The 20315-nt window shown below is 34.8% G+C and overlaps 1 protein-coding gene across 1 annotated transcript in view; it reads left to right on the forward strand.

Annotated features, from left to right (window-relative positions):
• The window catches only part of TMPRSS15 (transmembrane serine protease 15), a 107750-nt gene extending 87911 nt beyond the window's left edge, over positions 1 to 19839 (forward strand). The window contains exons 20-26 of the mRNA XM_054576629.1: positions 928 to 1023; positions 4222 to 4271; positions 4435 to 4609; positions 10927 to 11108; positions 12370 to 12465; positions 15470 to 15609; positions 19684 to 19839. Coding sequence (XP_054432604.1) covers positions 928 to 1023; positions 4222 to 4271; positions 4435 to 4609; positions 10927 to 11108; positions 12370 to 12465; positions 15470 to 15609; positions 19684 to 19839 — 895 coding nt within the window. The remainder of the gene's footprint in view (positions 1 to 927; positions 1024 to 4221; positions 4272 to 4434; positions 4610 to 10926; positions 11109 to 12369; positions 12466 to 15469; positions 15610 to 19683) is intronic.
• The last annotated feature ends 476 nt before the right edge of the window (positions 19840 to 20315 follow it).

Here is a 20315-nt window from a genome sequence, read left to right on the forward strand (position 1 = left end):
CATCATGCTACCCAAAAAGGTAGGAACTGCATCATCTCCCTGCTAACCAGGAGAAAATAGCAGGAATCAATGTCTCCAGCCTAAGGGCATAGTTTTTACAGGAAAATTAAAATCTAGAATAAATAAGAGGCAGAAAACAAGATTAGGAGTTGAGAAGCTGAGAGTCTCCAGCTGAGCCTCAGGAAGAGAGTCAGGATAATTGAGAGAAATCTCCAATGAAAGTTCACAGTTGAGGGCCCAATGTAACAGATTTTCAGAGAAAAGAAAGACTAGGGATTTAACGGCTTTTGTCACACGGAGGTATCTCTTTCTCCATCCCATTCTAGCTCACCAGTTGACACTTGCAGGTTCAGACTACATACTTTCTTTTTCAGAGCCACACAAAACTTCTGGCTTTCAATGAGGGCTTGTTAGGCTTTGAATTGAAAGAAATATGAAGAACAAAGTGACACTTGGAATAATAAACACAGAAGTTTTCCTTTTTTCTAGATTGTTCTTTGACAACATGCATATTTTAAAAGATGAATTACACTCAATAGGAGCAAAGTTTAGCAAATATGATGCAGCAATTCTGTGAAGTTGTCATTAAAACTGATCATTAGGGAAGCTATTGGACAATATAAATAAGTCAAAAAATATCAGCCATTCACCTTACATATACACTGATTATAACTTTTTGAATATGAACTAATAAGAACTTGAGGTATTAAGGAAAAACTAAAATTATATATATGCTATTATAGATAATTCTACTAATTTGTACCACCTTTTAGGTAGCAAAACACTTGTAGATCTATATTAAGATGTTGATTTCTTTGTATGGAATTCTATACTTTCTTTCAACATCCACAACTTTGAGTAACTAAAGTTTAGTTCACGGTCTTTTATTTGTGTTTTTGTTTTATCTGTATGTGTGTTTTTCCCTAGGACTGAAAACTCATCAATGCCAGTCTTCTCTACTAGAAGCGGACCATTCGTGAAATTAAGCAAAGCACCTAATGGCAGCTTAATCCTAACACCAAGGTGGGTCCCAAGATCTCTCTTGGCCAGCTTGTGCAGGGACTGCAAAGAAGGCAGATTTTGAAGCCAGGCATATTTTAATTCCCTCACATACTAGTCACATACTCTTGAAAGTTATTTAACATTTTTATTCTTCAGGTAATTTCAAAAAGTCTATAATTGATGCTATCTGATAACATTGCCCAACCTCCATATGAATGGTGAAACAGTCAAATGAGATACTGTATACGTAATTGTTTAGTGCACTGATAGAGATCTAGTAAGTTCTAACTCATAGTTTTTTAATCCTTACCCACAGATTCATAAACAAGTAAATCCCACTGGGGAAAAAAGAAATTGTGAGAGTTGGGATAAATCAGCCCAATGTGAATCAGATTAACGAGAGCAATACAATTAGCTATCACCAAAAGACGGGGAGGTCGTGGCAATCTTTGCTCTGCCTTAGCCAATAGAACATGGGTATGAGGTGGGACAGTCCAGACTTCTGGGTGTGCCTACAGATTCCCTTTTGCACACTAAAATTACGTTCACTTATATAGCTTTTACTCATGTTTTAAAAAACAACATTCTTTCCATATTCAAAGTCACTACTGTATGTGTGTGTATGTTATTTGAAGGAAACGTCTACAGACATAGATACTTTAAACTTTCATAACATGCACAAGCCAGAGAGGCCCTTGATCCCTTTCTTGATTAGCCATGTTATACTGAATTAGTGAAAATCAGACATATATACATTTACTTGGTTAAGTAGTTAATTTATTTATGTATGTAATCATTACACTTACTGCCCCCTCATAACCAGTGTTTTTTAAAACACCCTTGCACCAGTGGCTGTGATAAAAAATAAAGAAAGGAAGAGAATATCAAAGAAGGTTATTCTTCTAACTCTGAACTATATCCTCAGTTTTCCCCTATTGTGAAGCATATGCAAGATTCAGACTATTTCCCACCACTGAGAAAGGCCACTCAGCGAGATACCAGCAATCTGACCGGATATAACTGGAAATAATGATTCATGGAGCTGCTGTGTCTCCATTCTTTCCTATTCCTCAAGCCACTTCAGTAGCATGTAGCTAGATAAAGATACAAACTGTTTATCAAACACTTCCTTGAATTCCTCTCATGGACAGACGCTGTGGTAAGAATGTTACAGGAGTTATTTCCAGTCCACACAAAAGCTCCATGACATAGTATTACTCTGCTGGGTAAATGAGGAAACAGAGGTCTCATACTGGGGACCGACCTGAGCAAGTTCAGAGAGCCTGCAGGCGACAGAGATTCTAAGCCAAGGCACCTCACTCCAAAGCCCTCTCCTTTTTCACCTACTGCGCTGTCTTCTAAATTCCTAAAGCAGGAGCTCGCTTGAAATAGCAGCTCTAGAAAGGAGAGAGAAAAAAAGCTAAGGCTTTGCAACAACAAAAAGGCTATGTTGTTGAGCATATATTGGGAGAGAAATGAGTTCCTTTTGTCAATACAACAGGTATAAATCCACCCATTTATGTCTCGGTGTCGCTTCCACTGGGCCGAGAGAAAGATGTAGGATCATGGCATTGTCTTTCTCCTTGTTGGGAGAGCTGACCCAGCCCTGACTCCGCTGCCAAAGGTCAGGGCAGTAACCCTGCTTCTCTCCAATCTCTCTAAATACACCTGCACAAACAGTGGACTCACTGCTCATTCTGACCACAGGTTAAGCAACTAACTCTTCCGTACTGAGACATTCCATACATGTGGGTTTATGTATGAAATTTTTGACTATCCAAAAATTTCATGGAATTTCATATCCAAAAATATCATGGAGTTTGAAGTATAAGGTTCAGCTTAAATCTTTGGTTAACTCTTAAGTTAACCAGAAGCTTTTTTGTGCTTACTGCAAAAAAAAAAAATCATCAGTTTTACACATACCACAGAATAGTAAACATTTTCTAATATCTAAAAGTGATGAATTATTTTGAATATGGATTTTCATTGATGAGTAATATAGATGTAGAAAGAGTTAGGATGAAACTTGACACATCCCAAAAATGACTTCCCTCTCAACTATGTGTAGATAATAGGAATTAACTGAAGTTTCCTCCTTGCAGAATTCTGAATATGCATAGATATATCTACATCTAGATAGATATGTATACATGCACATTGCTTATTAATAAAATCTAAGAACATTCCTTTATATTTCCATTACAATCACCTATTCTAAAGGATAGGTCAATCATACCACATGATGCATGTAGTTTGAAATTAAACTTATCCCATGTTTTCCAGAAAACTGAATAGTTTTGGTTGTCCCTATGATCTTAAATGGATCTTGGGTCTTATTTTGTGTTTTGGGGCTTTTTTCCTAAAACTTTAAGCATCAAAACAAAATGCACAGCATTTAACTGCTATATGTAGTTAAATATATAAATAGAAATCATTAAAATGATATGTGTGTTCATGTGTGTGTGTTAATGTGAATAATGTGCAGGAGCTGCCATCAGGAAATAGGGCAAGTATTTTAATTCTTTGTATTAGACTGATCTCTAGTGGTTGGTAACTATAACACACTTTCAAACAAATTTTTTTGTTTAAAATACAATTATTGGCTTTGAATAGTTGGTATTCAACTATTAAACAGGTAGTAAGTTTTTAAAGTATTTATGACTAGACTTTATTTTATATTTGCCTATTTATGTGTTTACCTCTGAAAGCAGGACCTGTGATTAATTTATCATTGCATCCTCCTAATGAAGTTCACAGTCTTGCACACAGAGTGAGGCACTGACTAGTTGTCTGATTAGGAACATTGAAGCATATTCTGTTATAGAATGATGAAATTCAATGTTGGTTCGAACAAATGAACAACACCTATCTTTTATGGAGTGTCCATTGTATATAAGGCACAATAATAATTTAATCAAAAAATTTTTACTTCTCAGAAAACTACAAAAAGGTAAGTCCTTGTATTATGAATGATAAAAGGGAGTCTCAGGGATATTGAGCAACTTACCCAAATCATGAAAAATAAGTGGTGAAGGACACAAACTCAGTTCTATTTGACTTTAAACCGAGGATTTCCTGCTTTGTATTTCAGCCTCCTCACATTTTATATATGATACTTAAAAGTGCATTTAACCAAAAAAGGTAGGATACCATACACTATGTTATGCCTTAAAATGTTAGGTACATAATTTCTGAAATATAATTGTCCTTCTATTGCAGTAAACAGTGTTTACAGGATTCACTGATTCTGTTACAATGTAACCACAAACGTAAGTAAATATTTTGCCATGTTTTCTTCCAAGTTTTCAGTTTAAAATTCTGAATAGAGCTGGTATGTCACCTGATGTTATTTTGTAGCAACCCACTCAACTTTCATGAGCAGAGAAAATTCACCAAAATAAAACAGAACTCTTTCTTCAATTATTTTAATAGCATGTGGGAAAAAATCAGTGGCTCTAGAAGTCAGTGCAAAGATTGTTGGAGGAAATAATGCCAAAGAAGGAGCCTGGCCCTGGCTCATCGGTCTGTATTATAACAGCCAACTGCTCTGCGGTGCTTCTCTTGTCAGCAACGACTGGCTGGTGTCTGCTGCTCACTGCGTGTACGGGTGAGTGTAACATCATAGTGTCCCTTCCAAAATGAGACGACCACAGCACACACTGCATTTCATTTTCATGTAGCCTCACAAGTCCATTTCATCAGGGAAATCTTCTCCCTGTTTATGGCACTATGAACTTTTCAATCATTTTTTCATTAAAATAATACATAAAATAGAGAAACTTCAATTAAAAATTATCTTTTCTTAGATATGTGCATGAAGTATTATGTTTCTTACATAAATAATAATTGAAAAGTAACATTTTTAAAGGTGTAAAATTAGTATTTAATGTATAAATTGTACTGGCTGTCATTCAGTTAGGCCAATATGCATTGTCAGCAAATTGTTAGTATCAAAAAAGCTTTCCAGTTACAAATAAACTGCTCTTTAAAAACTTGTGTTTAAAGACTTAATTATGAATTAGGATAAAAATGTTTACTTAGTTCTCAAGTCAGATCTATTTTAATGCTACCCAAAATTAAAACTTAGAAATATTAGTTCTATCAACCATATCTAATTCTTTTATCAGTAACATGACAAAATGCATGTTGAATTCTAGAATTTATTCTCCTTCTAGAAGCTACCATTTCTGAAGCAATGCCACAGGAGAAAATGGTATGCATAGAGAGACAAAGAGAAAAGGAGGAGAAAATAAATATTCCTGGGCCCAAGAACTTGTTAATTCTCTCTTCTTGCATGAAAGAAAGAATATTTTTGTGTAATCCCATCCTAACACTTCTGAATTAGGTCAGATAGAATCTTGGCTTCCACATGAAAAACTCACAAGCCCTGCCCTAGGATAGTTCCCTGCCCCTAAGTAGAAGAATAATAGAAGAATCTCTGAGGAAAGAACCATTTGTGCGTAGAATTGAAGATGCAGCTGTAGTCAATCAGATTAAGAGACTGAATTTCCTACCAACACAAATATCAGAAGTTCTTTTATAAAAGATGGAAACAAATTGTCACACAGGAGGTTTTGAAAGTTGTTTGGGAGATAGGGAGTGCCAGTGAGAATGAGTATTAAAGGATTGACTTCATACCTAAATACTCATTGTTTAGAGTGAGGGTAAATTTGAATCCATAATCCTAGGAACTTGCAAAAGAGAACTCTCCACCAGATCACAGGTTGGCCAATTACCTGAGCCTCAACGGAACTGTCCGTGGTGCTGACCATCTATAGCGACAGCTCTCTGTTCTGTGCCCAGAGCCTAATGACCTGGTGACTAAACTGCAGCTTCTCCCGTATCTAAAGTTCACCTTCTTGACGTCTGCGGCCTCTTGATATATTATATTTTAATCTGTTTACAACCAGAGCATGACAGGTACACAAAGCAGTCAATTTTCCCATCCCTGGCTAAGCATGACTTTAACTTTTACCTATATATACTCTGTGCCTTGGGCATGTCACAGATGGGTAATCTATATTCTAACTGTATTACAAGTAAAAAGTATCTTTAGCTAAAGATTCAGTGTTTTCTGTTGCACAAAGGTAGATTTTAGTAAGTTAGCAATCTTCTGTATTAACATGGAATTAGGTAAATTTGCTTGATGTTCTCGTGGAACATGTGCTTTCCAAATGTCAACCAGGCTTGCAGTAATTTTAGCAAGATCTTTCAATTACTTACCTTACAGATGGGTTTATTGTGGGTCAATGGTCCCAATATTATATATTTTTCAAGCCACGAATATACAAAAAACAGCTTCATCTAATATAAACACATGCCCAGTCATACGGGACGTAAAATGTCTTTTCACACAATTTTAGTTTGAACAAAAGCAAGCAAAGGTACTCTGTGATAGAATCATGATGATTTCCGATCTACTCCCACCGTGCTTGTGTTTTCCCTCTCCTTGGTCATTCGGTGGTATTATTTCTTCTTTCTCCAGTCGCCAAGAGTTTCAGTTTCTTGCTTTTCATTTAATGGCTATAATCAAACAAGAAATTTTCTGATATTATTTTAGAAATTTGATCAAAAATATTTTTTACCAGCGTGCCAATACTGCCTATTTATATTTTTAAAAATCCTAACTGCAGTGAAATGCCTAATTCCTAATATGTAAATGGAAGAATCCAAATCAAGCAACTTCCTGAAATCATACTACACAGATGACTTGTCCTCAGTGTAAATCTCTTCCAGGCCTTTTAACCTACAACTTCCCTCTTTCTACATTCTTATTGTCCACACTCCCATTCCCATCCAGTCTCAGTGTTCCCGGATGACCCAAAATATCCATGTGCCCGCTGCTTCTCTATCACTGACTTGTCTTCTTTTCCAACCTTAAAAGAGAGATTTGGAAACTAGGGGCCAGTTTTGCTGTGGTTTAAAGGAAAGGTTGACTTTGAACCAGAGAACAGGGTTTTGGTCCTACTTATCCTGCTGATCTCATATGATTTGGTATCTCTGCATTTCAGTATCTTCGTCTGTAGGGTGTCTGAAGGATATCTACCTTCTAATGCAACTTTCAGGAAATACTGAGATGCTGCAATATTTTTGCATACTGTGAATATAAATGTATAAATAAAACTTTTATTGTGCTGCTGTTCCTGCATTGAAAGGCTTATGAAAAAAGAGTCTAGGTCTTGCCAAGAGACAGTAAGCATATTTATTTTACAAATATCTTATATGGATAAGATATTTTCAAAAAATGCACAAAATTGCAAATAATTGTACAAATAACTCTCTATAACTTCACCCAGATTCACTAATTGTTTAAATTTTATGCTGTGAAATCTTTCTTATTCTTTCTTTCCAATCTGGAGGATTTTTTTCTCAACCATTTCATAGTAGGTTAAACATTGTGCCCGTTTACCATTACATATGTTAATGTGCTTTTACTAAGAACAAAAATATTTTCTTACATAACCACAGAAAATCATGGAAATTTAACGCTAACCACAAAAAAAATTATCTAATCAACAGTGTATATTCATTTTTGTCAGTTGTCCCAAATATGCCCTTTTCAACATTTTTGGTTTGTTCATATTTTTGGCACCCAAAATCCAGTCCAGGATAATGCACTGCATTTAGTTTCAATGCCTCTTTGGTCTTTTAAAATCTGAAATAACATTTCTTTCTGGCTTTCTTTTCTCACACACACACACACACACACACACACACACATGCAAGAATTTTGTAGAAAGTCTTTATATTTTGGAAAACCCTTTAAGCTGCTCCCTTATCAGTCATAATATATCACCTCTCCTTGAAAACATCTTTACTTTCTGGCAAAATAAAATGTTCCATGTTCATCTGTGCTTTCTGCGCCCTAGCCCCCAAATCAAGTTTTCTAAAGGAAACCCCAATTCCATTTAGCTACTGTGGTTTCTTCTATATTAAAAAAAAAGATATTGTGTGCTCATTGTTACAGCTTTTATGTCCTGCTCTTAGACCCTCTTAATGGGCGCTACTGTATCCTTGTAAATATGAACTCAAAGATAGTTCCAACTAAAATAAAATACACCAGGATATGGTATTTTCTCCTCCCTTATTGTAACTGTTTTCTCCAGTAATAGGACACCTTTCTTCTACTATCCACAAAATATTTATGGATTTTTCTCAAGCTTAGAACACAAAAAGTAGTTTGAGAACTGCTACCCTTACCACTGTGTTAAGAAAACATACCAACCAACCAGTTTAATATTTGTTTTCTATTTTTTCAACTGACATATAGCAAATGGATCACCTCAAGTGTACAATTTGATGAATTTTGACATAACACATTTTCATCACCTGGAAAGTACTCATATACTTTTTCCCAGTCAATCACCATTTCTGCTTGCAAAAGCAACTACTCTTCAGTTTTTTGTGTGAGCAGTTATGTATAGATTTAGAGTCTGGATCACATCTATTGACTAGACATATATCAATGATGAAATGATCCATAGAAAGTCCTCTCACGAGTTTTCCAGTCTCTTTTTTTCAATTTTAATTTTAATTTTAATTTTTTGTGTGTGTAATCACTTGTGCTGATATGGCTTAATATACAGCTCCCCTCTCTTTACCTGGATGTAATGTGTAACCATTGGTCATGTTCAATCTTTCCAGCTTCTGGATTACATTCTGTTTTTGTATATTCATTCAGTTAAGTGATATTTATTGAGCACTCATCCTGTTCCAAACATTGTTTTAAGTTTTTGGAATAATAGTGCTCTACCTACCCACAAAGTCCTTACCCTTGTATTGCTTATATTATAGGCAAGGGCAGCAAAACAGGAAACGCCAAGAAGACTTGCTGTTGCTGTTGGCCAAGGAGTGGCTGGCAGACAGCTTGGAACAAGATTGGAGATGCAGGCAGCTAGGTCCTAGGCCCTAGTGTGAGCTCAGGAGGCCATGATAAATAGGATGTGAGACCATTTGGAAGGTGAAGAGTGGTATTATCTAATCAGGCTTTTGTGTGGAGATGAGACTGCTGGGAGGAGCAAGAGTAAAATCAAAGAGAAAGAAAGAAACAAGGGTGGCCCTGGGGTTGTAGCTAAGGAAGCTAGACAGATGGTTGGATCTCATCAGTAAGTTTAGATAGTTAGTTACCTGAATTTACTAACAATCGTTCCCTTTTAAGAACTGTATGTTTTTTACTCAACATTTAATTTATATATTCGTTCAATATTTACAAGAAAATTAATAATTATAACACCATCTCACTTGCTTTGCATTCAGTATTTATTTATAGATATTATATTTTGTGTTATAATTACATTTTTATATAACTAACATGTTAATATTTATATTATAAATAATATCAACTATATTAATGGTATAACTTTTAAATAACTATTAAAATTTTCTCAAAGGGAATATGAGCGCATTATGTAGATGTTGTCTTGAATTTAATATTAGAGAACATGTAATGATCCAAAATGATAAGATTGTCTCTTTAAATGCTTTCTACATATTTCATCTTCAGAAATAATCACATAGAAATTCAGAGAAACATAAGTAGATTGTTCACTATAGATTTAAATTAATAATAAAATAAGGCAGTTCAGAAAGAGTACTTAATCTCCCAAATTCTTATATGCTAACTATAAATATAATATAAATGATATGAGATGGCTTGTAGTGAACCCAATATTTAGTAATCACCATTTGCTATCATTATTTTAAGGTTTTGAACAAAAAACCAATGCATGATGTATAAACTGTGAAGAGTAAACATACATGCTTCAAGATACTGGTCTAATTAAATACAATCTACAATATTAATCTGATACATTCTCACTGATTTCTAAAAGTGTTATTGTGATAAATAGAGAATAGTCTGTTTTTCATGTTTTTATTTCTCCTGCTGTATAAGTAGCATTATGGGAAGGAAATCTCTCTCCAATATGTATCATTTGCATTTCTCTTTCAAGTCAATCTGCATATCTTTCTGTGTCTATGTAATTAACTTACCCCCCCCAACAAGTCCAATACCACATCAAACTAGACATTTGCAACTATTAAGAATTAAATCACTAGTTCCACGATAATTGAAGTTATCGAATTTTGACTTCATTGTGAATATGGCTTAATTGGCTTAATTCCAGATCTTGTAATTTTTTGGAGTGAAAATGTTTGAGGTCAATAGTACACTTAAAAGTCCTTGCACATTTGAAAATTACAATATACTATTCAATTCAATCAGTCCTATAACACAAATGTTATTCTTTACCAACATTTTATTGATGGCCAACATTGTATATGGAAAATTATTCAAGTACACTGTAGATGGAAATTACTCAAATTTATGTTAGATTTTAAGCACCATAATAGGTTTTCCTTCTTACCTTGAGTCTGTGTGAATTCAGTGACACCCTGAATGGGAACACGCTCCTGAACCTCCTTCTATTACTACAATAGCTGCTGTGTTCGAAGAAATCCTGGACCAAGATGCCATTCCTGCAGTGGAGTGCACTCTAAAGCAGTGGCTCTCAAGCTGATCTTTCATGAGCATAAACTTGGATATGTGATTTTAAAATTAGTTGAAAATTAAAATCTCAGACTCATTAAATCAAAGAGAGAAGAGGGGGAGAACAGGTATCAGTGTTATGCTGGGTGATTCTAATGTGATGTAATGTAATGAACCAAAGTTGAGAGCAGTAGCCTGGAACTAGACATCAAGAGAAGATTTAAGAGAAGTGATTGAGAGAGATCAGCACTATTTAAGTCTTTCCCTGTGATCTGATAAAAAATTAAAGGAATATTTTTAAAGAAGAATTCCTCAGAGAAAATCAAGAACATTTTAGGATGGGAATACATAATTCAGAAATATCTTTAACGAAGATCTCTAGAAAGTAACTGTGATAAACAGAGAGTTTCTTATACCATCTTTATTATAATCTCCAGGAGAAATTTAGAGCCATCTAAGTGGAAAGCAGTCCTAGGCCTGCATGAGACGTCGAATCTGACTTCTCCTCAAGTGGTAACCCGCTTAATAGATCAAATTGTCATAAACCCACATTACAATAAACGGACAAAGAACAATGACATTGCCATGATGCACCTTGAATTTAAAGTGAATTACACAGGTAAAACAAATCACTTTTAGTCACCTTATCTGCCTAAATTAATTCAAAATTAGATTTGAAATATTATCAGCACCAACCCATAAATAGTCCATAAAAGTTGAATAGTTTGTTTTAAAAATTATTATAACTTAAATGAAATTGGAGAATGAAAATGATGCATATTAAAGTACCTTCTGGATATATTTAAACCCAACTTTCTAGAAAGTTGACCAATAGAATAAAAACCTCAGAACCCTCTATAAAATCAAAGAAGCAACCCAGAAAAAAATAGGCCATGTTACAAGGCATGCCTCCTCCATTTTTCATGTAATAGAAAGGTGGGTTTATCTTCCACAAAGTCCAGAAAAGGACACGCTGAGAGAATATCCTAAGCAATAAGAGACAGTGAGTGAGCATTGTTATCCGTTGAATAAAATTTTTAAGGGATATTCAATAACATTAATAAAGTGGCAGATGGAAGACTGCCTCCAAATACCTAAATCATACAGGCATGCAAGAAGTCATCTGAGGAGTAAACTTCAGCCTGAAGGGCTCTACTCAACTCTTTTACTCTGAAGACCTTTCCAATCCCAGTTATGGGAACGTGCCGCTGTCTCCTGGCTCTTATGGAATTTGGCCACCATATGTATTGCAGCACCTACCAAACACAGACAGTTACTCTGGTTAGTTTTATAGCACCATATCTTACTCACTTTTTGAGTTTGTCCTGAGATTTACATACAGTGGATGCTTTAATAAGTGTCAGGTGGCTCATAAATTGTTGGAGAAGGGTTTTGAAAGTCAGGGACCAGGGTTAATGCTTTCTTAAGCACCCAGCAAAACAATTACTTAAAAACTTTTTAGATGTAAGATACATGGGGAAAATATTTTTTAAAACTTTTACCCATACTTCCCTTAAGTGACCCTGAAAAACAGCTTCACCAAGATTTTCAGAGAATTGGCATTACTTTCTATGGAATGCTGTAATTATTTAAAAATCAATATAAATTATTAACACCAGAATTATGATGTTGTTTACATTATGAAAGTGCAATTAGGAGACAATATAGAGGATTCTAAAAAGGCCACCAGTGGTACCTAACCCATCGTCAGAAAAGTACTGCTCTGAAATGCTTCTTTCCCCCAAGATTGATGTCTAAAAAATGTCCAGGCTTTATAAAACAAAAGTACAAATTGTTTTAGATAAAATGTTTAGGATTGATTTTTAGAACTTGGAAATGCTTGTGCATCCATTCTAGTTTTTGTTCTGCTTTGTTTCCAGATTATATACAACCTATTTGCTTACCAGAAGAAGATCAAGTTTTCCCTCCAGGGAGAATTTGTTCTATTGCTGGCTGGGGAAGGGTTGTTCATCAAGGTAAATGATCAGATTCATAAAGAAGAAAATGCTTACTAGAAAAAAATATGCTATTGTACTATCCTGTGATTATTTTTAACATTTTTTGCAACTCTTATGCTATAATAACTTTATGCAATATCTTTTAAAAACACTTATATTCATATATTGCCCTTTTGTATAGTTAAGAAGTTCTTTTTCAATTTTTATAGAGACTATTATAAAACAATAATCCTTATTGATGAGGATTTCAAGTGTCCCCCAAGCTAGAAATCTGATTTTTATATTATAAACATTGATAAAGAGGAAAGGTACATCTATTAAAATGAATATAACCAAAGGTTTCAAAAATTTACTTTTGTAAATCTCATGGATAAAGTCCCATCAAAAGCCAAATTATTAGCTGTCTTATTTCCCAAATCAATAAAGCTATCTTTATTTTTCATCTAAAGGTCTCACAGTCACATTTTCTAAAATGAGAAAGAAACCCCTTCTCGCTTCACATGCTCATTCTGCCTCCTGACAACAAGATTTAGATATGGTGCAATCTTACATCGAATACTATACATTGATACACCATTGATTCACTAGCATTATTTAATAGCATGTTTTCTAAACACAAAGAAGAGGCATAGTAATAATAAGCAAACATGAATTTTATTAAAACATTCCAGTGTGTCAGGCCCTCTAAATGTAACACCTGCAAGTCTCACTGGCTTCTAAATTCCTCATAGGAGTTGCTCCGCCCAGGACAGAGTTTTGACCGCTCGTTAACAGTTAAGCAGAAAGGGAAGGCCCTGCGGTCTGCGGGGAAAACCTGGTCCTTGGAGCCACAGCAGACCGGAGATCAGAGCATGACATTCAGAAATCCTAATTGTATTTAACATGTATTTAAATCTTGTGGGGAGGTGCATGTCCCAGAAGCAGAGCATTCACAGCCAAAATATCCCTACTTCTCGTAAAAGAAAACATCAAGTCGAGGTCAAACCCTCGCGTGATGATTCTGACAAAGTTCTCCACTGAAATTTCATTAGGTTGTTGAAAATGCCTTATGTCTACTGTCCATAAAATGTATTGAAGTCAAAGACTATATACTTTTATTTATGTCACTTGAAAAATGTCATGATTTATTAAATTTGAAATGTAGAGTAAAAATGATTCCTAGATAGATGTTTTCCTTATCAGACTTCAAACTAGAAGACATTTATGACCACCATGTAGACTCTTCAAAACGAATTATCCAATAATGAATAAATATAAGACTCTTTATTCCATAGGAAATGGGTGTTTTTTTCCAGAGCTGATACTTACTGTTACTAAAGATATGCATTTAATTGACTTAAGAAAGGTTTCTAAGAGTGACATGGAGCCAAGAACATCTGTAGCTGAGGGTGATTTCATGTAGAAAAAAGCAGTCAGATCATGTTTAAATAGTTGCTGGATGATGACAATTGGAATGAATTTTTAAAATTCTGCCTTATGGTTTCCAGTTACATCATTTCATAAAATCTCAGTAACCTCTTTTTGAGTATTTTACACTGAGTACTTTTTCTAAAAAAACCATGAACATATTGTTTACCAAGAAGAAATAAAATGATATTAGTTGAATAAATCAAGGCAATTAGTTAACTTGAAAAAAATTTACTGACTTTTATTTGTGTGTGAATATGTATATGCTCAATTATTCTCACACCAATTCATATTGACAAATAAATGGTAAACATAAAAACACTGTTCAAATTTCCCTTTACCAAAAAGTTTTATCACACACCCAACCAATTCCTTGGCAAGCAGCAAAAATCAGCTTTAATTTTTATTATAAAACAAAAGTCACCCAGCCCATCCTCAATCTTTATAGAATGGATGACAGTGAGATGTTGAATTTTCTGCATCTTAACCTCTCCAACTCATATTCTTAACTTAAAGTTCATTGTTAAACTTGAAAAGTCATCCAGGGTTGTGCTGCCGGAGCTGCTGGCACCACCGGCTAGAAAGAGCCACTTGTACCCATCTCTCAACTCCCTGTTTATTGTCGTGCTGGTACTTTGTAATCGGCCATGGTTGGAGTGTTTATTCCAAGCAATCAGCAGGCAATACACATTGGGGCTGTTTGTCTTGACCACCAATTATTAAACATTTACCCACATACCACTGAGTTATACCTATGTAGCTTTGCACCTAAATTGCACACACACACGTTTATTTTCTCTCTTTTTTAGCAGGAAATGAGGTCAATACATTTTTTCAATGCTGGCCATCAGATGTATTCACATACTCTCAATTTTCTGCCTCTCTTGAAGAGCCAAATAGAATTGCTGATTATTAGAAAGTGCTTATCATGGACCTTTTCGGGACCACTAGACACCTGCTTGTTTCACTTTCCTCATGGTATTGGTATTTCAGTGAGCAGACGTTCATGCTTCCAGTAGATGAGTCATTTTGTAACAGCCATGGAAGTACACTCTGCTACAGAATGCCTCCTTTCTCTTCACCTGCATGTGGATGACAAGCTGAATGCCCTTAAATCGGGGCACAGTTCATCTAAGTTTCATCTTCTGTTCAGTGTGCACCTGCTCAGTCACACAGCATCTCAAGAAGCTGAATGCCATTATAAGGACGCACCTCTTCAGGTGCCAAATAAAAACCACTTCTGGATTTCTGAGCCATGGCTAATTTCCATGAATGAAACTCATTGTGTTGGTGGGCTTTCCCACCTCATCCCACCATGAGCAATACTGTAGCTGTTTAAAATTACTAAACATGCCTAAAGACTGCCTAGTCCAATCCACTATTCCAGCTAGCCCTTGGTAACTAAAGAAGTGCTTTACATTCATTTGGCAAAACTCACAGATGGGTTTTATTATGTGCTTTAAAGTGCAAGGTTTAGCATTTAGGTCCATTATATATACACACAGTACTAAATAATGACAGTGAACTGAAGAAATAAATAACGCTGATGGTGGTTCATTCACTGATGCATGTTGATCATTTCTGACTGGCTGCTTGCATTATCCATTCTGAACAGGTCCTACTGCAGACATATTGCAAGAAGCTGATGTTCCTCTTCTATCAAATGAGAAATGCCAGCAACAGATGCCGGAATACAACATTACAGAAAATATGGTGTGCGCAGGCTATGAAGAAGGAGGAATAGATTCTTGTCAGGTAAATATATCAAACTTCTCATACTACATTTTCAGAAAACATTGCTATATACTGATTTTATCATTTAACAATGATTCTGAAATGAAGAAATCATCAGTCTTAACTTTTTTTTTCCTTTACAAAACTGTGATGTTTGGCTTTTATTTGTGAACTATTTACATAGTACTCCTGTGTGGACCTGAACATGAGAAAGAAAACTAATTTTTACCAACAAGTGCTATACATCACATGTCTTTAGGGACTAGGCATAAAATGTGAATGTGGGAGGCAGCCAGGTACAATATGCAGCAGCAGGCCCGGGGTGATATAGAGAATGGACATCTTAGACAGTAGCATTTATTTTCAAATTCCAATTCATTAAAACTCTATGAATACTTAAAACAAACAAAAAATAGGTCCCAGGGCCAAGTTTTACAATATGAGAGGGCCTAGCAGCCTCTAATATTCAATCCTGGTTTAAGGCATGGTCCAGATGTCTAATTACCTGAAATAATTTCTGGATGAAAACCACTGTGAGTAAACTGGTTAGAGCCCATTTACAGCTAACTTTTTGCAAGAAGGTAAATGAAGAACTTACTCAACTTGGCATAAACATGGCTCTGGAGCTCCTCTACTGGAATTTTGATGTTATCTTTTACATTTCCTTCAAGAAGTGTAATAACGTGAACTCAGTGCACATCAATACTGAAATATATTTGAAGTATCAACAGCTTTGAATTTGTGTGAACTTTATAGAAAAATTTTACCCACAAACTAGCCTTGAAAAAAGGAAAACATCTTACCACCTAAAAATAATGTAGCCATCAATTAGCTGCATTAAATTCTCATGCACTCAACAAATAAAAAGTAAATTCTGCTAGATTTCAGAATTATAATTAATTTTCAGGTGCAGCATGGAGTAATAATGAAAAGCATAAATCCCATGCTCAAACCACTCTTTTTTGACCCTTATTGGTAAGATTTTGGGCAAGTCGCTTAGGTTTTATTGAGAGGTTTAAATGACATAATGCAATGTAAGGCACTAAGAAAGCACTCAAAAATATTAACAATTCTATTATGAGACTTTGTAAGTAATTTTTCTGGCATGCTTTCTGTATTTGAAAATTAGTAAAATATTAATACATTAACAGCTATTGGATTAGATTAAACCTGATTGCAATACTGAGCAAACAACTTATAGATGCAGAAGTAGCCATTTATACTGTGGGAAGATGGTTTCACTTGTTAAAGTGAGAACAATTTGTTATATGTGTGTGTGTGTATATATATATATATATACACACACACACATAAATTTCATAATAATTTGACTTGATACAAGACTTTCTAACAGACATTTGTGCAGATGAATCTGTATACGTATGGCCCAGTTGAATCAATGTCTTCAGTCATGTAAAATAACTTTCATCTTAGTTTATTCTGCTTTGATGAACACTTGTAAATTCAAGACAAATAGTTTAGTTCATGTTAAATTTTATTCCTGGATCTTGTGCTTTCCTTTTAAAATGAAATGTGTGCTAAAGATAAGATATATTGCCACTTAGAGGGAAATTTATAGAATTATTGTTCAGAAGGGAAATCAGCTGTACAACTTCAATTACAGTTAATGGGGGTTGTGTGACAGACACCTCAAGCACTAGGTAGAAAATATGACTGCCGATGCTATTGATGTTAGAGTTACATTAAGCCAGTAACTCATGCCAGATCTCTGAAATCTTATAGTTGGCTCTCATTTCTAAAGCCTAAGCATGTTATTCATTAGCAAGTAAGAAAGCTCCCACACAAGGTGTACCTTGTATAATAGAATGTTATCATGACTGAGTACTCAATAGTCTAAAGAATCACATGATTTCCTTTGCTCAACTTGAGTACCACGTTATGCAAGAGGACTGATTAAATAGGAATACATTATTTAAAATTATAAATGTTACTATTGACATATCATTTGACTAAGTTCTTTGAAGCATTATTTTCCCCCTATAGTATCAAAGATTTTTGCCTTATTAGTTACTCACACATTCATGAGTATCTTCTGGCTTATCAAAGGCGGGCCTTTGTGTGGCAGTGGCCTGGATTTTCAGGCACCATGAGTGGCTGTAGAATGTCCTCTCTACATGAAACTAAGAGTATGACATGAAGAGTAGACTTGTTTTGCTGACCACTCAGAGGCTTATCCTATAGCAATGGTTTTCCAAGTGTGGCCTCCAGGCCAGCAGAGCATCATTACCTGAGAAAGGTTTATAGGGACCGACTTTCAGGCCCTGCCACAGACCTGCTGAATCAGGAACTCCAAAGGCAGGGCCCAGCATTGTGTTTTTCGCATGTTATCAGATGATTCCGGTGTACATTAAAGTCCAAGAACAACGACTCTAAATAAAAATGGTCATCAACCTTTACACTCACATAGTCAAAGGAGGTAGTGATTTTTTTTCTGTACAAATTTAGCATCTCAGTGGAAACATAAATTTTAATACTTTATGTTCTGGATGGCCACTCATATTTTTTAAGTACTTATGACATCTCTGAGATAGTAGGAGAATGAACTATCTTCATTACACACATCACAAAATGAAGACCAGGAGAGGATATATAACTGAATTCAAATGGTGTACTTAGAAGATGGGAAGTGATGGAATTTGATATAGGTCTCTCCACCAGACAGACCACCCAGCTCTTGGGCACCTAGCCTGCTTGAGGATCCTTTGACTAACTGTGGCTGACCCAGTATGAACTGGGTAATTTAAAATCTTTGTTCATGTAGTCAGTATCTGGTTTCTGCTGTCTATTTAGAAAATTAGTTTTTTTAGAAAACACGAGGAAAACCAAATGACTCTTTTTAAAAAATATCAAAACAATTGAGGTTTATTTTTAATAATTTATAAGTTGCATATAACTTTGAGTCTGTATTTATTCTTACCTAGGATTGACAGTGTTCCATAAATATTTCTGAACCTGTATTATAGACTAAGGGCATAAGATGAAAAAATAAAAAGCACAGTTCCTACCTTCAAACAGCTTGACTATATTTGTCACATGTAAAATAGATGTAACCTATGTTTGTCAATGCAGTTTACACTCCTCTGCACCCAACAGACAAAAGAAGCCCTTATAGAACAAAATTTTTCCCTTAAATACAGGTCCCTATGATAGCAAAGAATCAGACAAAATGTCTCTCAGGATATTTCTAACATCAAACCTAGGTTGAAATAATCTATTGTACTGGTGATTTCAAGGAAAATACACAAGGCTTTAAATTCCTTCTTACATATATAAAAAGGCAGATTAAATATTTTACATAATTAACATGAAAAAACTTGTCAATTTTTTCATTTATTAATGGTACTACATGTTTGCATTGTGTTCATTTGGATTACACAGAAATAATTACGTGCAAATAAAATCTATGTAATTAAGTTTACTATGATCCGCTATAATTAATATTTATGAAAACTGAACATTTCATCAGTTGAAATCTCAGATGAAAACGTGTCTATCACAGAAATTATATCATATATTTATACTTACCTCTTTCAGTTGAAACATTGTTTTTTTAAATCTCATTGTGTTTTTCTAATGCTGAAAAGTTGTTACCCAACAGAACAAAAATCAACTTTATGTGTGAGTTATTAGTTTTTTTAATACACAGAATACAGAATAATTGTCTTCCACAGATCCCTTCAAAATACTTAGAACATATCTTCATTAATTAAAAAAATAAACTTTTAAGAAATATTTTGGTTGGGATGATTCTTGGAATTGTGACTTTGAGAGCTCCTTAGTACTCACTAAAATGCCATAATTAAACTAAGAAAACTCTTGCTACATAAATTGTGCATTATAAAAAAAATTACACATAAGTCATTTTTAAGTTGTCTTAGTTTGTGTGTTCTTGCAGAGTAGCAAAGGATTTCCATTCTTGATCTACATTAACAGTGAGAATATATGTATAAAGGTGACTTGCAATTAAATCATATTTTTCATCTTTATTTCTGGATTAATTTATTAAAGACAATTTTATATATTTATATCAACTGACCACACACTTACAATTTTCTTTTGTATTTTACTGTTTAGGGGGATTCAGGAGGACCATTAATGTGCCAAGAAAACAACAGGTGGCTCCTGGCTGGTGTGACATCTTTCGGATACCAGTGTGCACGGCCTAACCGCCCAGGGGTGTACGCCCGGGGCCCGAGGTTCACGGAGTGGATACAGAGTTTTCTCCATTAGACTGTTTCCTGAACAAAACACGAAAATCAGGCAGTTTTCCCAGCCCGTTGTAAGGAGCGTGGAAATTGAGAGTTTTGTTAAAAAAAAAAGTTTCTAAAAGCTTTTAGTCTTACCTAAGCCACTGAAATGCTAGGGGGAGAGAAACAAACAAACAAAATGGAATTAATCTTTAAAATACTAAGTAACCTTAAAATAAAACATTTTGGTTTTAACCATCATTTTTATCATATTCTCTTATTGAAAGGAATGCTATTTGAAATCAGATATTATCGACTTAAAACAGCTTAAGCAAAATTAGAAAAAGTGAAATAGACTGTTTTTCACAAAGTATGTTATTGTTTGAAATTAACTGTTGAAAATTATCTAGTTCCAGCTTAAATTGCTAGTATCAGAAGCTCAGTATTCTTCCTGCTTTTCCATCCGAGTTCATTTCCAGTTTATCTTGGATATATCCTTCATGGTTCCCCTCTCATAAA

The sequence above is a fragment of the Pteronotus mesoamericanus genome, unplaced genomic scaffold (assembly GCF_021234165.1).
Source record: "Pteronotus mesoamericanus isolate MK-2021 breed Mesoamerican mustached bat unplaced genomic scaffold, CSHL_Meso_final contig_116, whole genome shotgun sequence".
Lineage (NCBI taxonomy): Eukaryota > Metazoa > Chordata > Mammalia > Chiroptera > Mormoopidae > Pteronotus > Pteronotus mesoamericanus.